This window comes from Acipenser ruthenus, chromosome 47 (genome assembly GCF_902713425.1).
Source record: "Acipenser ruthenus chromosome 47, fAciRut3.2 maternal haplotype, whole genome shotgun sequence".
NCBI lineage: Eukaryota > Metazoa > Chordata > Actinopteri > Acipenseriformes > Acipenseridae > Acipenser > Acipenser ruthenus.
In genome coordinates this window covers 1,880,824-1,902,049 of record NC_081235.1, presented here as the reverse complement: position 1 = coordinate 1,902,049, position 21,226 = coordinate 1,880,824, and the positions used below count along the sequence as shown (strand labels likewise).

At 42.2% G+C, this 21,226-nt stretch overlaps 1 protein-coding gene across 2 annotated transcripts in view; it reads left to right on the top strand.

Annotated features, from left to right (window-relative positions):
• The window catches only part of LOC117970566 (disabled homolog 2-like), a 49,608-nt gene that overhangs the window by 19,653 nt on the left and 8,729 nt on the right, over window positions 1-21,226 (top strand). For both annotated transcript variants that reach the window (XM_059014286.1, XM_059014285.1), the window contains exons 5-9: window positions 10,347-10,478; window positions 12,198-12,257; window positions 19,340-19,387; window positions 19,478-19,540; window positions 19,847-19,961. In XM_059014286.1, the coding sequence (XP_058870269.1) occupies window positions 10,347-10,478; window positions 12,198-12,257; window positions 19,340-19,387; window positions 19,478-19,540; window positions 19,847-19,961 (418 nt within the window). The remainder of the gene's footprint in view (window positions 1-10,346; window positions 10,479-12,197; window positions 12,258-19,339; window positions 19,388-19,477; window positions 19,541-19,846; window positions 19,962-21,226) is intronic.

The following is a 21,226-nucleotide window of genomic DNA, read 5'->3' as shown; positions in this document are numbered from 1 at the left end:
ATTCAGTTTGGTTTTATACAGGTGTGTGTGAAAGGCTGCAGTAACTCATTCAGTTTGGTATCTATAGGGGTGTGTGTGAAAGGCTGCAGTAACTCATTCAGTTTGGTATCTATAGGGGTGTGTATGAAAGGCTGCAGTAACTCATTCAGTTTGGTTTTATACAGGTGTGTGTGAAAGGCTGCAGTAACTCATTCAGTTTGGTATCTATACAGGTGTGTGTGAAAGGCTGCAGTAACTCATTCAGTTTGGTATCTATAGGGGTGTGTGTGAAAGGTTGCAGTAACTCATTCAGTTTGGTATCTATAGGGGTGTGTGTGAAAGGTTGCAGTAACTCATTCAGTTTGGTTTTATACAGGTGTGTGTGAAAGGCTGCAGTAACTCATTCAGTTTGGTTTTATACAGGTGTGTGTGAAAGGCTGCAGTAACTCATTCAGTTTGGTATATATAGGGGTGTGTGTGAAAGGTTGCAGTAACTCATTCAGTTTGGTATCTATAGGGGTGTGTGTGAAAGGCTGCAGTAACTCATTCAGTTTGGTTTTATACGGGGGGGTGTGAAAGGCTGCAGTAACTCATTCAGTTTGGTTTCTATACAGGTGTGTGTGAAAGGCTGCAGTAACTCATTCAGTTTGGTTTCTATACAGGTGTGTGTGAAAGGCTGCAGTAACTCATTCAGTTTGGTATCTATAGGGGTGTGTGTGAAAGGCTGCAGTAACTCATTCAGTTTGGTATCTATAGGGGTGTGTGTGAAAGGTTGCAGTAACTCATTCAGTTTGGTATCTATAGGGGTGTGTGTGAAAGGTTGCAGTAACTCATTCAGTTTGGTTTTATACAGGTGTGTGTGAAAGGCTGCAGTAACTCATTCAGTTTGGTATCTATAGGGGTGTGTGTGAAAGGCTGCAGTAACTCATTCAGTTTGGTTTTATACAGGTGTGTGTGAAAGGCTGCAGTAACTCATTCAGTTTGGTATATATAGGGGTGTGTGTGAAAGGTTGCAGTAACTCATTCAGTTTGGTATCTATAGGGGTGTGTGTGAAAGGCTGCAGTAACTCATTCAGTTTGGTATCTATAGGGGTGTGTGTGAAAGGTTGCAGTAACTCATTCAGTTTGGTATCTATAGGGGTGTGTGTGAAAGGCTGCAGTAACTCATTCAGTTTGGTATCTATAGGGGTGTGTGTGAAAGGCTGCAGTAACTCATTCAGTTTGGTATCTATAGGGGTGTGTGTGAAAGGTTGCAGTAACTCATTCAGTTTGGTATCTATAGGGGTGTGTGTGAAAGGCTGCAGTAACTCATTCAGTTTGGTTTTATACAGGTGTGTGTGAAAGGCTGCAGTAACTCATTCAGTTTGGTATATATAGGGGTGTGTGTGAAAGGTTGCAGTAACTCATTCAGTTTGGTATCTATAGGGGTGTGTGTGAAAGGCTGCAGTAACTCATTCAGTTTGGTATCTATAGGGGTGTGTGTGAAAGGTTGCAGTAACTCATTCAGTTTGGTTTTATACGGGGGGGTGTGAAAGGCTGCAGTAACTCATTCAGTTTGGTATCTATAGGGGTGTGTGTGAAAGGCTGCAGTAACTCATTCAGTTTGGTATCTATAGGGGTGTGTGTGAAAGGTTGCAGTAACTCATTCAGTTTGGTATCTATAGGGGTGTGTGTGAAAGGCTGCAGTAACTCATTCAGTTTGGTTTCTATACAGGTGTGTGTGAAAGGCTGCAGTAACTCATTCAGTTTGGTATCTATAGGGGTGTGTGTGAAAGGCTGCAGTAACTCATTCAGTTTGGTTTTATACGGGGGGGTGTGAAAGGCTGCAGTAACTCATTCAGTTTGGTTTCTATACAGGTGTGTGTGAAAGGCTGCAGTAACTCATTCAGTTTGGTTTCTATACAGGTGTGTGTGAAAGGCTGCAGTAACTCATTCAGTTTGGTATCTATAGGGGTGTGTGTGAAAGGCTGCAGTAACTCATTCAGTTTGGTATCTATAGGGGTGTGTGTGAAAGGCTGCAGTAACTCATTCAGTTTGGTATCTATAGGGGTGTGTGTGAAAGGCTGCAGTAACTCATTCAGTTTGGTTTTATACGGGGGGGGTGTGAAAGGCTGCAGTAACTCATTCAGTTTGGTATCTATAGGGGTGTGTGTGAAAGGCTGCAGTAACTCATTCAGTTTGGTATATATAGGGGTGTGTGTGAAAGGTTGCAGTAACTCATTCAGTTTGGTATCTATAGGGGTGTGTGTGAAAGGCTGCAGTAACTCATTCAGTTTGGTATCTATAGGGGTGTGTGTGAAAGGTTGCAGTAACTCATTCAGTTTGGTATCTATAGGGGTGTGTGTGAAAGGCTGCAGTAACTCATTCAGTTTGGTATCTATAGGGGTGTGTGTGAAAGGCTGCAGTAACTCATTCAGTTTGGTATCTATAGGGGTGTGTGTGAAAGGTTGCAGTAACTCATTCAGTTTGGTATCTATAGGGGTGTGTGTGAAAGGCTGCAGTAACTCATTCAGTTTGGTTTCTATACAGGTGTGTGTGAAAGGCTGCAGTAACTCATTCAGTTTGGTATCTATAGGGGTGTGTGTGAAAGGCTGCAGTAACTCATTCAGTTTGGTTTTATACGGGGGGGTGTGAAAGGCTGCAGTAACTCATTCAGTTTGGTTTCTATACAGGTGTGTGTGAAAGGCTGCAGTAACTCATTCAGTTTGGTTTCTATACAGGTGTGTGTGAAAGGCTGCAGTAACTCATTCAGTTTGGTATCTATAGGGGTGTGTGTGAAAGGCTGCAGTAACTCATTCAGTTTGGTATCTATAGGGGTGTGTGTGAAAGGCTGCAGTAACTCATTCAGTTTGGTATCTATAGGGGTGTGTGTGAAAGGCTGCAGTCACTCATTCAGTTTGGTTTTATACAGGTGTGTGTGAAAGGCTGCAGTAACTCATTCAGTTTGGTTTTATACGGGGGGGGTGTGAAAGGCTGCAGTAACTCATTCAGTTTGGTATCTATAGGGGTGTGTGTGAAAGGCTGCAGTCACTCATTCAGTTTGGTTTTATAAAGGTGTGTGTGAAAGGCTGTAGTAACTCATTCAGTTTGGTTTTATATGGGGGGGGGTGTGAAAGGCTGCAGTAACTCATTCAGTTTGGTATCTATAGGGGTGTGTGTGAAAGGCTGCAGTAACTCATTCAGTTTGGTTTCTATACAGGTGTGTGTGAAAGGCTGCAGTAACTCATTCAGTTTGGTTTTATACGGGGGGGGTGTGAAAGGCTGCAGTAACTCATTCAGTTTGGTATCTATAGGGGTGTGTGTGAAAGGTTGCAGTAACTCATTCAGTTTGGTTTTATACGGGGGGGTGTGAAAGGCTGCAGTAACTCATTCAGTTTGGTTTTATACAGGTGTGTGTGAAAGGCTGCAGTAACTCATTCAGTTTGGTTTCTATACAGGTGTGTGTGAAAGGCTGCAGTAACTCATTCAGTTTGGTTTTATACGGGGGGGGGTGTGAAAGGCTGCAGTAACTCATTCAGTTTGGTATCTATAGGGGTGTGTGTGAAAGGTTGCAGTAACTCATTCAGTTTGGTTTTATACGGGGGGGTGTGAAAGGCTGCAGTAACTCATTCAGTTTGGTTTTATACGGGGGGGGGTGTGAAAGGCTGCAGTAACTCATTCAGTTTGGTATCTATAGGGGTGTGTGTGAAAGGTTGCAGTAACTCATTCAGTTTGGTTTTATACGGGGGGGTGTGAAAGGCTGCAGTAACTCATTCAGTTTGGTTTTATACAGGTGTGTGTGAAAGGCTGCAGTAACTCATTCAGTTTGGTTTCTATACAGGTGTGTGTGAAAGGCTGCAGTAACTCATTCAGTTTGGTTTTATACGGGGGGGGGGTGTGAAAGGCTGCAGTAACTCATTCAGTTTGGTATCTATAGGGGTGTGTGTGAAAGGCTGCAGTAACTCATTCAGTTTGGTTTTATACGGGGGGTGTGTGAAAGGCTGCAGTAACTCATTCAGTTTGGTATCTATAGGGGTGTGTGTGAAAGGCTGCAGTAACTCATTCAGTTTGGTTTTATACGGGGGGGTGTGAAAGGCTGCAGTAACTCATTCAGTTTGGTTTTATACGGGGGGGGGGGGTGTGAAAGGCTGCAGCCAGCATGGAAAGGCAGAGTAGAACCCCCTGGAACTCCTGGGGATTCCTGTGTTTTGCTTGTTTTGTTCATTATTGATAACCAGGGATCCTAGGAATCCGTTTGCTGCAGAGTAACGCAGAAAAAAAAGATTCTTTTGTTTTACACTTGGGGAGGGGCAAAAAACATGCAAGGCTTTTTTTTGTTTGTTTGTTAATAACCAAATCAATACACATATAATATATAAACATTAACACAGACAACTTTGCTTTAAAATAAAACTGCTTCCGGTATTCAAGCAGTTCACTTCAGTTAGTATCCAGAGCTTTTCAAAGATACCGAAGGCGGGACCGAGGACGTCACTCCATGGAGGGGCCTATTGGCAGCTTTGATATAAAATACTCAGCGAATACCTGACAAGCAGGCATATCCCAAAAGTATTGATTTGGCGGTCATCTTCGAATTGAAAGGGGACCATTAATTTTCCAGTTTCAAAATTAGGCACTTTTATGTTTTGCAGACTTCAGAATTGCATATTTTTTAAAAAAGTTTTTATATTTCATGTGATTGGCATTGCACTTTATATATTTCATGTGATTGGCATTGCACTTTATATATTTCATGTGATTGGCATTGCACTTTATATATTTCATGTGATTGGCATTGCACTTTATATATTTCATGTGATTGGCATTGCACTTTATATATTTCATGTGATTGGCATTGCACTGTATATATTTCATGTGATTGGCATTGCACTTTATATATTTCATGTGATTGGCATTGCACTTTATATATTTTTCCCTCCATAATAAATTATATTCTCCCGATTGTGGAGCTGCCATATAAAAATGTGAGGAACACCATCAGTGTGTCCATCTGTCTGCGGTTATTACATAGCCTATATTGTTCTTATACAGTTCTACGGTTGTGCACCGTACAGCGCTGTGAACACGGTTGACATTTTCTACACTCTTAAGGATAGTTCATCCACTACAGGGTGGTCCGTCGTCAGCCCCATTGAGACTCACTCATATGTGTTAGTGGGTTGCTTTGAACTCCCTATGAGATATTCAGATGTAAACAAACCCAGTATAAAGCTAATTTGATACGAATCACATGCAAAGTTTGAAATGTGCGAGTGCACCGTACACGACATCGTAGGAACCTGTTAAAAACCTGTTCATTGCAGGATGATATTTCCTAAATTGTACTTTATTTTCAATTGACGCATTTTTTCAGTACCAACCAATTTTCTTTGCTGATCATAGCTGGGCATGAGGCTTGTTAAACTGTGTTTGCCTCTATTGCCTTGTACCATATGACAGAAATCACATGCAAGTGATAATAATAAAATCTCACTGTTGTTAATGATCATTTTAATTGACATTCAAACATCAGTGGGAACATAGAACACAAAATGATGCAATGTGGATCACAGCCATAAAAAAAAGCTTCAGTCCCAGGCAGTAAAGTACAAAAGCATTAGCAAGTGCATAAGGTTAATGGATCAGTGGTTTTGTTAGTTTACCAGAAAGTCCAGCACCTAATATATACAATAGCAGCAGAATTATATATGTATAGCAAATGATATATATATAGCAAAACAAAAACAATGTGTTTTTTTTTGTTTTTTTTTCCAAACCTGTTCGTAGATTCCTTCTACGGACCAGTAGACCAGTAGAACAAAACAATGCAGTTTAACAAATAAAGGGAATAGATTTTCTGTCCTTTTTTTTGTAGCGAGAGAAACAAACACTATGAACTTAAACCGTTCATCCACATTTGAATTTCCTTCAGCCTCCTGCATTGTACACATTTACCTTTACCTGCCTTTTTTCTACAATTCCAACCCCCAAGTAAATGAAAAAGGAAAGTTTCTAAAATGTAAAGAGGCATGCAATGCACATTTAAGACAGGACAGGTTTTTAAATTGGCCCTAAAACTGAAATAAATGAATACGTAAATTGAGCCTGATTCATACATTTGATCCTGCAGACTGGTGCCTCTGATGTAGCAGGACTAGCGATGGATCTCTCCCAGGAGGTAGAGGGCGTAGGGCATTTGGTATTGTACATTAGCAGGCTTGCTTGAGAGACTCAGAGACCAGGTATGCTGTAATCGAGAGAAATGCTTAGCCTTCATAAAAGAACAATATTAACTGAAAGCAAGCTTCTGTGCACCTGTCTTCCTGTGTGTGTGTGGGCCCGTCTGCCCACATGCAGTTTTTGTAAAATGTCCCAAACAAACGGCGACCTCGTAGGGGCCCCAATTAAGCTTGTAACTTGCTTAAAATTTGAAAGTGTAACCATTTTTATTTTATTTATTTATTTAGCAAATGCGTTTATCCAACTGCACTTATACGTGCTTCACTGTAATACAAGGTTACAGTTCAAGAATAATTAAAGTTATAAACTAAAATACAACATAGAGACACAACAAGTGTAATAAGAACAACAATTAATACTTCCTGTGTTAACTGTTACCCACTAGTACTGTTTGTGTGTCTTATAATGTGGCAGGGAAACCCATTTTTAGCCTTTTATTTTACACACAGAATAACACAGTTTCTATTTTTTTTATTGGAGAATCTAATATTTTTACTGCGGTAAACTAGGATCCCTGTTGATAAATAAGTGTGCCACTACGTACTCCGTTAGTGTGGCATCTGCTTGACCATCAGCCAGCCTGTGACACTGCTGTATGGACTGTGCATCTGGAATTTCTACTAGAACTTTGAAGTTTTCTTTTTTAAGAAAAGGAGCTGCAATCCACAATGAGCACACACAGGTAAAAGAATAAGAAACTAAAAACATACAGCGCCACTTTCTGACCTGTGTTATAACAAAATAATTCCATAAATCGCACCAGTTTTGCACCTCCATTAGCTACACAGGCCTCAAATGTTATTAAAAAAAACCATCTGGTACTTCATTAAGTTGCTTGCCTTGCCTGCCAGGAAGTCTGTTCCTGCTTTACTTCCTTGATCACTCCAGCAGTGTCTTTCGGGTCATGTCACTGGCTGAAAGCTTGTCAGTCAATATGGGAAGCCGGTTATTGACAGGAAAGAATCCAGTGAAAGAGTGGGGACAATTCCCCCTGCAGGCCCCAGGGAGTGCAAGATAGGCTAAAAGCATGGCTTGCAAACAGAGATTTATTTAACCTTGTGCAGTGCCAGATAATGTTTTAAAATGGAAATACTTGTTTGCTAAAACACGTGCCTCTTTCAAAATTGCACATTTGAGAGCTGCATATCGAATGGAGTGCACTGCAGGTAAGGGTTATGGAATTCTGTTCAGAGCTGCATATCGAATGGAGTGCACTGCAGGTAGGGGTTATGGAATTCTTTTCAGAGCTGCATATCGAATGGAGTGCACTGCAGGTAAGGGTTATGGAATTCTGTTCAGAGCTGCATATCGAATGGAGTGCACTGCAGGTAAGGGTTATGGAATTCTGTTCAGAGCTGCATATCGAATGGAGTGCACTGCAGGTAAGGGTTATGGAATTCTGTTCAGAGCTGCATATCGAATGGAGTGCACTGCAGGTAAGGGTTATGGAATTCTGTTCAGAGCTGCATATCGAATGGAGTGCACTGCAGGTAAGGGTTATGGAATTATTTTCAGAGCTGCAATCACTAATTGAGTCTGACGGTGTCAACCTTCTCACAACTAGAATTAATGCCAAGTTTAAAATACATGTTTTGGGTAATAATTCGTAATCATAGCAACATGTTTCAATCAGACATCCATACACAAATCAAAGTACTAAAAATACAGCATACATTTGCTGGAATCCCTTGACTCGCACGTTGGAGAGTCAGTTTCACTGGGAAGAAGGGTCTCAGTTAAGCTGTGGTGACGTGTTACATGTGAGAAATCCCTCTGATTTTTTCTTTTAAATTTTTTGTGTGGTTTCATATTACAAGCTCTGGCCTGATTCACAAGGCACAAAGCCAGATACTAAGCACTGATAAGCCTGTTCTTTAGTTAAAACTATAACCAGACTTTTCAGGAGCTTACAAAGTACCCTAATTAAATCTCTCACTTTTATGAAAATGTGTAAAATGCCTACAGTAATCTGACTGTTAAAACGATGTGCATGACTTTGCCCAGAAGAAATTACTGGTATATTAAACTAATTAAAACTTAAAACTAAAAATATTACCTTTCAATTGATATTAACCAGTACTTCATATTTACTACCATATTCAGCAGTACACAATACCGTTTGTTGTTAGGTAGTAAACAATCAGCTTTATAAGGAAAAAATATTTACACAGAGCATTCAAATACATACATGCTCTCTAAAGGGCGAGTGATTTATTGACCCCTGAAAAATAAATGGAAAAAAGGAGCAAATAAGTCAAGTTGTCCAGCAAAATACAGAGCTCCTCAATATGACTCAATATGAATCTGGCACTACACTAGGTTATCAGCACTTCAGTACCTCAAACAATCCGAGTACCTTAGCTATCACTTACTGCATTTATATAGCGCTTTTTATACAAAAATATCGCAAAGCACTGTACAGTACATAGCAGAAAAAAACAACAAACCACAATACATTTGTATAGCATGTCACACATACAACTGCCACAATCAGACCATTTTTAAATAACATATATAAATAACAGTATACACATAATACAAAAGCAGCAATTTTAAAGTTACATTAAAACCCACCAAGATAAGAAAGCCATTTTGTAAATGTGCGTTTTTAGTCTTGACGTTACACATGGTCTGCTGAAAAATGACACTGGGTGTGTTCAGTAACTGAGCGGCTCAGAGCAGCTCAGTGACAGAACCCTCTTAACAGCATGCTCAGCTCCACTCCCTCTGAGCAGCTCAGTGACAGAACCCTCTTAACAGCATGCTCAGCTCCACTCCCTCTGAGCAGCTCAGTGACAGAACCCTCTTAACAGCATGCTCAGCCCTGCTCCCTCTGAGCAGCTCAGTGACAGAACCCTCTTAACAGCATGCTCAGCTCCACTTCCCCTGAGCAGCTCTGTGACAGAGCCTTCTTAACAGCATGCTCAGCTCCACTCCCTCTGAGCAGCTCAGTGACAGAACCCTCTTAACAGCATGCTCAGCTCCACTCCCTCTGAGCAGCTCAGTGACAGAACCCTCTTAACAGCATGCTCAGCTCCGCTCCCTCTGAGCAGCTCAGTAACAGAGCCCTCTTAACAGCATGCTCAGCTCCACTCCCCCTGAGCAGCTCAGTGACAGAACCCTCTTAACAGCATGCTCAGCTCCGCTCCCTCTGAGCAGCTCAGTGACAGAACCCTCTTAACAACATGCTCAGCTCTGCTCCCTCTGAACAGCTCAGTGACAGAACCCTCTTAACAGCATGCTCAGTCCTGCTCCCCCTGAACAGCTAACATCCTGACAAAGTGTGCTGGCTTTTCTGTTCCGTACCACATCATGGATTGTTATTGTGTTACTTGTTTGACAATATGGGCAATAATTCTTATACTATTGGTGCACTACAGCGGACATTTTGAAAAGAGCTTTGAAACAGACTTTAAAGTTGTAAATATTAAAAGTTGTCAGGATATTAACAATGTAAAGAAAAAGTACAGTGTGTTATTTAAGCAGTTGTAGCTACACGTGGGGACGTGTAACACTATATTTTTTGGAACCCCGCTACTTACTCTTTTTATTATTTGTTACTTATTATTTTGTTAGTTACAGTTACCTTTAAAGTGTTACAGAACCATCTGCAAAGTTTACATTATCTTCGCTGGGTCCCGTGTTTGTATCACAGTGTTATATTTTTAAACATACTGCTGACTTTTTTAAAAAATTTCTAATCACACATCATGGGTCATAAAATCCAATGGGTAATACATTTCTCAGCATTCACACGGGAGCATTCGTCAGGAGAATGAAACATCTCTTCCAAGGATCGCAGTGTATCCAGAGCAGGCTCCCTTCTGCAGCAACGCTGCTTTTCTGTTCCAACAACATGACACTCATTTCAGTCACCAGCATTTTGTTCCTGAGTAAAAGTTAAAAAATACTAAAAGTTGAAAAACAGTAATTCTATTTTTTTTTTTAATACCTGTGATGTAACTTTTGGGAATATGTTGAAACAAAAAGTTGCGATATGGACAACATGTGACACAGCAAAGTTAAATGCAGTGTCTCTTGTAATTGCTGCAATGAGTTCTGTAACACTTTAATAGCCACTGGTTCTAATTCCCCCTCCTTGTTGAGGATTGCAATGAAACTCTGTGATTCTCTTTATTCTCCTGCAGCATGCAGCACACACGCACCCAAACAAGCACATCTCTTTCATTAAGAAGGATGAGACTGACCCAAGAGCCTTCGCCTATGTGTTTGCACAGGACGGAACCTACACGCTGCTCTCTATCAAAACAGCAAACTCGGTAAGACACCAGGCAGTTACACAGCTTTAACATCCATTTTCCTTCATGTCGTTGGCTGATACCTTTGTTAAACCTCATCCATTTTCCTTCATGTCGTTGGCTGATACCTTTGTTAAACCTCATTCATTTTCCTTCATGTCGTTGGCTGATACCTTTGTTAAACCTCATTCATTTTCCTTCATGTCGTTGGCTGATACCTTTGTTAAACCTCATTCATTTTCCTTCATGTCGTTGGCTGATACCTTTGTTAAACCTCATTCATTTTCCTTCATGTCGTTGGCTGATACCTTTGTTAAACCTCATTCATTTTCCTTCATGTCGTTGGCTGATACCTTTGTTAAACCTCATTCATTTTCCTTCATGTCGTTGGCTGATACCTTTGTTAAACCTCATTCATTTTCCTTCATGTCGTTGGCTGATACCTTTGTTAAACCTCATTCATTTTCCTTCATGTCGTTGAGATACCTTTGTTACAAACCCCATTCATTTTCTTTCATGTCATCAACTTCCCCTTTTGGTTCCTCGCTATTAATTCTGAATATGCTAAATTATACACCCTCACAACCGTGATAATGAATCGGATCTCTCCATTGCCGTGGGATATGTCACGGTACACTACAGCTTTTGATTTCTATAGTGTATGAAATGGAACTAGTTTAATTTAAGATGAAAAAAAAACATTCCATCACCACGGCAATCGTGGAGCCTACTACTGAAGAGAGCAAAGTTAAAAGCACCGATGTGTAGGGTATCCGAGGGGCGGAAGCAAAAGAAATTCAACAGAACCTGCTGAAGGTATTTCTTATAAAGTCAGAATGTATAATAATGAAGATTTGTTTAAGTGCAGTGAATTTGGAGGCAGCCATTCTAAAATAAAGGACTCAGTCTCGCCGTTTATTAGGATTTGGAATGTTTACCACCTTGTACAATTACAAAAATATCTCTCAAATCCAACACTGATACCTCAATTGAGCATGTTTGGGATGAACTTGAACATCGTCATCCTGGTCCTCTGAAATAAGAATGCCTGAATGGATCCCTGAAGACACCTTCCAGCACCGGTACCATCTTGTGTACAGATTTCATAGAATACACGTCTAAATGAAAACGTTAAAAAAGGCTCCCTTTGGTGTTTAATACTTACTCCAGGCTGCTGTACTGTCTATTACAGGGTTAAAGGAGTAATACATGAGTAATATCAGCACGAGAAGAAAACCCAAACACAGACACATACCGGCTCTATTTATAACACTCACTGTCTGGCTCTATTCCTTTATAACACTCACTGTCTGGCTCTATTGCTTTATAACACTCACTGTCTGGTTCTATTGTTTATAACACTTACTGTCTGGCTCTATTCCTTTATAACACTCACTGTCTGGTTCTATTGTTTATAACACTTACTGTCTGGCTCTATTCCTTTATAACACTCACTGTCTGGTTCTATTGTTTATAACAGTCACTGTCTGGCTCTATTCCTTTATAACACTCACTGTCTGGTTCTATTGTTTATAACAGTCACTGTCTGGCTCTATTCCTTTATAACACTCACTGTGGCTCTATTGTTTATAACACTCACTGCCTGGCTCTATTGTTTATAACAGTCACTGTCTGGTTCTATTCCTTTATAACACACACTGTCTAGCTCTATTGCTTTCAGTGTTTTCTTCCTGGAAATGAGACTTACTGTAAGCTTGTCCCTTTCTCATGTTACCTCAGGCCGACCCTGTTGTAGAGGACCTTCGAGATGTGTGTCAGATTGCTGCCAAGTTAAATGAGGTAAGATGTGTTTGTAGCATTGGAAAAAGTCTGAGGTTTGGCACTGTATCGTGAGATGAGACCAAGCAAATGACAGGAGCTAAACATTGTTCCAGAATGTTATCCTCCATGCACATACATTCATTATACAGGTCTCAATTGAGTAGTTTTGAAACAAATACTTGCTTTAGTAAACATGTATTTTCCTTTTAAAAAATCTGCAACCATTAGGTTAAAGAAAATCTGTTTGCAAGTTGTGCTTTTAGACTTGTGCACTTCCTGGGTCACCTGGAGGGTGAAATGGTCCTGCCTTTCACTGCCGCCTTCTCTGTAAAATAACAATCAGCTGCTTCCATGATTGACTAACATGACCCAGAAGATACTGCCATGTGAAATTACCAAGGGAGTAAAGCAGTAAAAGGTAAGGCAAGCAAACTGAGAACTAAGTGTAGTACCAGATGCCTGTTATAAAATGAAGATACATGTTTGGGTCAATGTCATTCACTGAGCATGTTATTACCATCAAAACTACATTGACGAGTTTGTAAAGTACATTTTGCTTACTGGAAACCACTTTCAAGTCATATTACATTATTGTAAAGTCATAAATCTTACCTGTTATGCATTTCCATTCACTATATGTGTCCCAGATGTGGAGTTTGGAAAGAAACACATGATATCGCAAAGCATGTGAATGTGCTGGTCTACATACTAGATTACTTCCCAATACACAGTAAGCAATGAACATACAGCAATGTGCAATAGTTTAAAGGAGCTTGTTATCCATATAAAATTACATTTGCACATTTTTGTTTGCTGTGAAGTTGCAGGACGGTAAGAGCTTGCAATTAGCTATAACAATACGCAATATATCTTTAAAAGCAGCCAGATGGTTTGTGACCGAGAGTGTCAAACAAAATGCTTCTCCACACTGTGAGTGGGTTTAATGTGTGTTGGGGACAGCACTCAACATTGATTTTACATTATATACAGCAAGCCACAGCACTTAATGTACAGAGTACTTTATAGTTTAAGAAGCTTGTTATCTTTATGAAAGTACAGCACAGTTATTTTGGCAATGACTGTTGGGCTGGCGGACAGGCGTCACAGAGTCTCACATACCCAGTAACACATTCATTTTGTGATCATAGACGTCAGAATCGAATGAAAAAATCGGATGTCTATATTATATTTATAAAAGTATGCACATGCATGTTTTCAGATTAGCAAAGAGAAAAGATGAAGGATCCCAAGTGATTTGAATATTGAAGGCATGTTCATGTGGAGTGCAGGGTGAGTTGTGCGCTGAATTGGTCGGGCCCACAGAGGGCACAGTATTGGCCATTGCACACCACAGCAACCCCTACTGGTCAGGAGCAGACCTCCAAGCTGAAGTCTCCAGGGTTCAGTAAACCATTTCATAACACTACTGATATTCATTCAATTGTCAAATACCACTGATAATATGAAGACAATATTTTATAATAGATCTAAAGTATGACAATAACAGTGTTGATGGCTACTGTCTTCAATGCAGTGCTTTTGCTTTGTAAGAAGTGCTGTAGAAATAAGCACTGTGTTAGAAAACAAGCAATTGACTCTTGGTTTCAGGCGAATCCAGTTTTATTTCAGCTGAATTGGGAAACACATCAATTAAAATAACAAAAGGTGGGATCCCTCCGAGTGGCTCACCTGGTAGAGGCACAACCATGTGGTGTGCAGGGTGAGGCACACAGTCAGAGTGCAGGTTCCTGGCTGTGCCGAGTTGCAGCTCTTCCGCTAGGTTAGGGAAGCAAAATCAGCAGGGACTGCTTCTCCTCACTGCAGCGAACCCTACTGGCAAGGCGTCCGGTGCGCTCAAGCAGACTCCTGCAGAGCTGGCCTTGGTCCTCCAGCGGCCGGCAGCTCACATCCGCTGTGGAGCTCCTGGGTGTAAAGAGGGGACTGGCTTGGGGATCGGAGGACACTGCTGACCTTCAGTTCTCCTGTTGGGAGGGAATGGCAGCAGTGAGGGACTGTAATTGGACATTCTCAATTGGGGAGAAAATCGTGGGTAAAATAATTGCCCATGTTTTCATGTCTGTACAAAACTGGTTATTGTATTATGACAGCATAAAGCAGTATAACACTTACTAGCCTCAAATTCTGCATGCTGTTGTAAAGTATAGATGAATCTGCTGTTGGGTTGTAGCCAGCACTGTGTTATTACCCGTAGGCAACAGTAAACAGAGACCAGTTAAGCTGATCAGTAGCATCTGTTTTCTCTTATCTACATGGATAACTAATGCCTGCTGTTTGGTAAATTCATCTATGGTTGTACCGTCATTTCTGTGTGCGGAACAAGACAAAGCAAACCATGTTGCATCTCTTTACATAAACTAAGAGGCACTGTGTAGCTGGCACCCTCTACTGGCGAAACAAACTCTTGCATCTAGCAACTAATTTAAATCCTATCACCTCAAAAAGCACCGAAGGCCATATTCTTAACAGCACTGTTTTAAGGATTTTTTTAAGGACTGGGTTTTGAAGCGTGCTTATAAAAAACATTATTTTAGGTCAAATGATGAAATTAATCAATATGGGCTTAAAAACAGTTCTTGTGTGAAGAGGCCCTTGATGTTTTTGGTCAATCCTAGAGATCCTAGTTATTGGTTATCTTGTTCTTGATATCATCTGTGACAGCATATGAACCACCTCCTCCAAACTCTTCAGGTGCCTGTAGCTAATAAAATAATTCCTTAAATCTTACTGGTCATGTACTTCCATTCCCTGTATAGTTTCCACATGTATGCAGTTTGCAGAAGCACATGTCATCGCATTTTAATGTAAACAACTATCTGGTACCTCACATATAAATCATAGGTAAATCAACTTCAGTGTTTCGATATTGACAACACAGGACACAGCAAGCTAACATGTAGCGTCCAGAGGTTCTACAAATATAGCCTATGGTAGCGCATGCTTGAGAAGAGGTTATCCTGCAGCTATTAGTAATGTTCTGCATCCCCTGCTCCTGCTCAGCACTCTGAGCAGCTGTTTCCCACCAGGGACCTGTTCTTGCTGAATTAATGCGTGTACGCTCGACGCCTGTGGTAGTTCCCTCAAAGGTGAAAGAACTTCCATTGTTTAATATACTGAAGAAATATCATGATAATCATGTTTGTGACGGTCATGTAACAGTGAAAGGATCAGCGCCGCTGCTACCGAGATGTTCTTCTCTCTTCCACAAAGAGATTGTGGAGCGCTGGTGAGCGCCACACAGTGACACTGGCATCAGAAGCACCCCTTCTATTGGGAGAGGGGACAGAGGTGTGGCTTTATTCTTAAAAAGCCAACAAGCAAAAAGCAGATCAAGAAATAAAGAAAGAGGTTCCTGATTCTACAGCTAATCCCAAAAGCAAAGGGAGCTGCTGCAGTGAGGGAACCGCAACTGGACATTCAAAATTGGGGAGAAAAACGGGGCTGAAATAATTTAGCTAAATTCCTTTTTACTTTTTGTTCTAGGTAAATGGTGATGACATAACAACACAGGTAAGAAGTTTTGCAGTTCCATTTCAAGTACGAAATGTAACCATTACTGAATGGGTTTTTACCTCCTAAAGATCCAAATCCTGAACACTTTATACCAAAGCTGCTCTTTGAACCTGTGACGCAGTCATGATCCCGCCCCCGAGGGATCAAATGCACTGCAGTCACATATCTCAGCGCCATTTCAAGCAGATAACGGCTGTACAACCCTATATTGTACATTGCATTGCTTGCTCCTTGCATCATGCCTTCCCTGGAGATATATACGGTCAGTCTGCCTATGGAGGACTAGCACGGCAGGTGCGCATCCTGCCTGGGGCCAGAGCATGCCAAGGAGGCACTGGTTAATCGCAGCTTTTGCAAATTCTGTGCCACTTTCTCCAAGCGCACGCTTGAGAAACGGTGATCCTGCAGCTCTAAGGAACGTTCTGCATCCCTTACTCCTGCTCAGCAGTCTTCCACCATCGCCCTCTCTTAGACAGGTTGCTGCGTCCTCATCCCATGGCTCTGTGCCAGTGGAGAGCGGACTATGCACCCGAGAAAGTAGCACAGGCAGGAACCCGTCTTCATGGTCTTCCTCATCCTCCTCGGGCTCTGCCTCTCTTTCCCCTCTCCCGCAGAAGAGGAAGAAGAGTCGCCGTTCCAAGCGATTTGCAGGCTCGGAGCAGATGGAGAAAGTCTGGGCAGCTGTTTCCCACCAGGATGCCGGATGTAGAAGGCAGTTAAAGATGTTGACAATACAGCGGCTGTTGCAGTCAATCAGGCCAGGCGACGTTCACCATGGCTCCATGTGCCTTCTTGAAGTGCCTGGAAGCTGTTTTGACCCCATTGAGACTCAAAGGCATCAGAGCACTCAACTATCTGGACGACTGGCTAATTTGTGCCGAGTCTCCAGCACAGGCAGAGGCCCACACGGAACTTGTCACCGGCCACCTCAACGGTTAGGCCTTAAGATGAATCATGTGAAGAACCAGCTCACACCTTTCCAGACAGTCTTCTATCTCGGAGTGTGCTTGGACTCCGGGTCCATGCTGGCCACTGTGTCGGACAGCAGAACACAGAGAGTAGCTGCCTGTTTGGAGCTCTTTCAGTTCAACAAATCACTAACGATAACGACATTCCAGAAATTTCTGGGCCTCATGGCAGCTGCTTCCCAGACCCGTCCATTGGGTCTCCTGCATATGCGCCCTCTGCAGGCCTGGTTCAATTGCAGGGTCTACCAGCCCACGTTGAACCGTGACAGCCTGTTGACAGTGTCCCACCTCCGTCTAAGGGAACTCTCTTGGTGGAAACCAGCCCATCTACGCTTAGTGCAGGGCAGTGTGACCAGAAGGGAGGTTGTCACCACGGACGTGTCCAGCCTGGGATTGGGCACTGTGTGGAATGGCCAAGGCATGCAAGGTGTGTGGAACCTACATGGAAGGGTCTCTACATCAATGTTTTAGACCTGCAGGCAGTTTACCTAGCCTTGCAGAATTTTTTGCAGGTGGCCTGTGGTCGCCCAGTTTCAATCGCTTGGCTCACAAGCTTTTGCTGTGAGCGCACAAGAACCTCCTTTCACTTCATGCAGTTCATCTGCCAGGGGTAATGAATTGGGCTGCGGACCCCCTTTCAAAGTCCCTGACGGCTCAAATGGAGCCGTTTAGACGCCAGACTCGGAGCAGAAGGCTCGATGGGTCGGGCTGCCATAAGGTAGATAAACCTCTTTGCCTCCCAGGAATCAACCCACTGTCCCCTCTGGTTCTCCATAATAAGAGGTGTGGAATAGATGCCTTGGCACACCAGTGGCCTATCTGTTATACGCCTTCCTGCGGTGTATGAAGAAAATCAGGCATGACCGGGCAAAGGTGCTCTTAGTAGCCCCATACTGGCCCAGGAGAATCTGGGTTTCAACCCTGATACAGCTCCTGTTCAGCCAGGTGTGGGAGACCTTATGGCAGACCGACCCATCGTGCCTTCTGCTCTGGGTCTGGCCCCTAAATGGCTCCATTTGAGCCGTCAGGGACTTTCCAACAGGGTATTGACACCATACAGAATGCCAGGGCAGTGTCCACTGGTTTCCAGTATGCCTACCTCATGGGTTTGACCTCATGACTTTTATATGGCAGTTATGCTGCAATATTTGCAGGACCTTTTTGATGAGGGGAAATCCCCCATCCACGTTAAAGGTTTATCTGGCAGCTATTTCAGCTTGCCATGTCAAGAATCACTCTGTCTCTCCAGGGGCTCACTTCCTGGCAGGGCAATTTTTGAAAGGGACTCTGCCGCTTCATCCGCCTATGAAGGACATTGTCCCTCGCTGGAGGTTAAACGTGGTGCTTAATACACTCATGAACCTCAATTTGAACCCCTGCATTCAGCTGAGCTGAAATTGCTGTCTGTTAAAGTGGCTTGCTATCACCTCTGCAAAGCGAATGAGTGAGATACAGGCATTCTTTCACGAAAACCTGCTTATTTTTTTTTTACAGAGGCCAGGATAATGGTTGTGCTCCATACCAATCCTGCCTTCTTGATGAAGACTATCGCTATTTTCCATGTCAAGCAGTCTGTGGAAATTCCACCCACCTCCTTTCCAGTCTGACAGGGAGCGACAGCTCCATACCCTCTGCCCAGCATTATGTTGACAGGACAAAAAGTTGGAGGCAGTTCGAGAAATGTTTTGTCTGCTATGGGGCAGAGTCCCATGGTCAAGCGTTGTCTAAGTAGCGACTGTCCAAGTGGATTGCAGACACGGTCAAGACTGCCTATGAGCTGGCCAATCTCACTGCCCATTCCACCAGGGGCTTTGCAACTTCATGGGCTTTAGTCCAGGGTGCATCTGTCAAGGACATATGCAATGCGGCGGTGTGGGCTACTCCCCAAACCTTCGTTAGGTTCTACAGACTAAATGTCATGGATCCTCAAAATCGTGTTTTTGGAACTAGAGTGTTAAGGACAGCTTCCCAGTCAACCCTTACAACACAGGCATAGAGGTGAAATTCTACCTCAATTATTCACCCTAGCTACTTGTTACTGGGGTACCGAATGGTGACGCACAAGGCAGCCTCTCGGCTTAGCCTTGTAGCATTCCGGTCATTCTGCAGTCATGCCCTTGCTACGGATTGGGTATACTCACCGTTCAGTAATGGTTACATTCCGTACTTGAAAGGGAACGTTAGGTTATTATCATAACCCTGGTTCCCTGAAATAGAAATGTAACATTAACCTTCAAGGTCGCTGCATGCATTATTCACAGCAGGCTTGAAGGAAAAATGCCGCTGAGATCTGTGACTGCTTTTGATCCCTTGGGGGCGGGGTCATGACTTTGTCACAGGCTCAGAGAGCAGCTTTGGTATATAGTGTTCAGGATTCAGGTCTGTAGGAGGTAAACACCCATTTGGTAATGGTTACATTTCTATTTCAGGGAACCAGGGTTATGATAATAACCTAACGTTTTCCCATGGTTATACTTTGCAGTTGCCATAGTTTACCATGGTCTATTTTGTATATACTTTATTATACCTCTCTGAGCTTTACCGTGCTTTACCTATGCTTTACTAAGGGAACTCAGAACCAATGTTTAATATCTTTAACAGAATGCTGATTGCCTACTCCTGGATGAAGAGGTGACACAAGTCCAAACGGTAAGAGAACAGTTCTGTAACAATGGTTTGAATCACCTCCCATGAGACTGTTATAATTCTTCTAATGCTGGCATGCTTGTCTACTTTTAGGGGATTGATGAGATAGACCTGTTCAACCCATTGCCTTCATCTGCAGATTCAGACACTAACAAGGTAAGAACAGTCCTGTCAAACACATCTTGTACATCTCTGTTGCTTTTCCGATGGTTATACCATGCATTCACTAGAGTTTAGCGTGGTTTGCCATGTTTTTTATAAGCTTTACCATACCTCTCTGGGTTTTACCATGCTTTATTATACTTTGCTATGCTTTTTACTAAGTGCTCTTGTGTTAGAGACAATTTTTTAGCTAAAGCAACACAAGTGGTATACATCACTGTTAGAATTGTTTTTACCTTTGCACTTCAGAGTATGTGTATCTGGTATGTGAGTCCAATGTGTGTGCTGTGCTTTGTCTAGGCATCGCCAAGCAGTGAGCTTTCATCTCTCTTCCCCCCTTCCTCTCCCTTCACCCTGCCGCAAGCTCAGCCTCTACCCGGGAGCCCAGTCAGCCCCCTGGAGCTCTACCACACAGGTACGCAGCAGAGCCAGCACACTGATCCCAGGGTTAAGGAATGATGAAGGAACTGTCCATCTATTCAGGAATTAGGGGGGAGTTGATAAAGTGAAGTCTAGCCCACAGCTCACAAACCAGAGGACACAGAAACTAAGTGGATTTAGGGTAGGGGCTAGGAGACATTTCTTTATAAGGGTCACCAATTATTTGGCATCCTTTATAACCACACAACAGAAAAAGGATGGCTGTTTTATTAAAAATGTAGTACTAGAGGTGCAAAACAATTACATCCCAAAAGTAGACAAATCTAAATCTAAAACAAAATGGCCAAAATGTTTAATAGATCAATTAAAATATTCAGCGAAAAAAGGCACTTTACAGAGCATTTAAGGGACCAAAAACAAAGTACACAGAAAGAGTACTTGGAACTGCAAACACAAGTCAAAAAGGAAGTTAGAAAGGCCAAGAGAGAGATGGAAATGAATATTGAAAAAAAAAGATAGAAAACATTCCAAAATGTTTTTCCAATATTATAACAGCAAGAGAACATTCAAAGAGGAGGTTAAATGTCTAAGAGACACAAATGGCAAAATCCTGGATAAAGAAAAAAAAAATATTAAATGATTACTTTTCACAGGTTTTTAGAAAGGAGGACACGGACAACATGCCCCACATGTCAACCTGTTCCTGTCCAATTTTAAATAACTTTAGCATAACAGAGGCAGAAGTGTTAAAGGGACTAGGAGCTCTTAAAATAAACAAATTCCCTGGGCCGGATGAGATCCTCCCAATAGTACTCAAAGAAATGAAAAGTTATTTACAAACCGCTAACCAAGATCATGCAACAGTCTCTTGACACAGGGGTTGTACCGACAGACTGGAAAATTGCAAACGTAATACCGATCCACAAAAAGGGAGACAAAACCGAACCAGGTAACTACAGACCAATAAGCCTGACTTCTATTATATGTAAACTTATGGAAACTATAATAAGATCTAAAATGGAAAATTACCTATATGGTAACAATATCCTGGGAGACAGTCAGCATGGTTTTAGGAAAGGGAGTGAGTGTCTAACTAACCTGCTTGATTTTTTTGAGGATTGTCACAAGGCTGGCTGAGTGGTGACACGTCAGACCCGGAAGAAACACACAGACAGACGGTGGTGATGAGTAATGCTGAGTGCAATGGTGGCACTCAGCGTTTATTAAACGAAATAAAAGGTTTAAACAGACAGAACACAAAACAGGACACGGCACTTACGCCAAAATAAATATATAAAC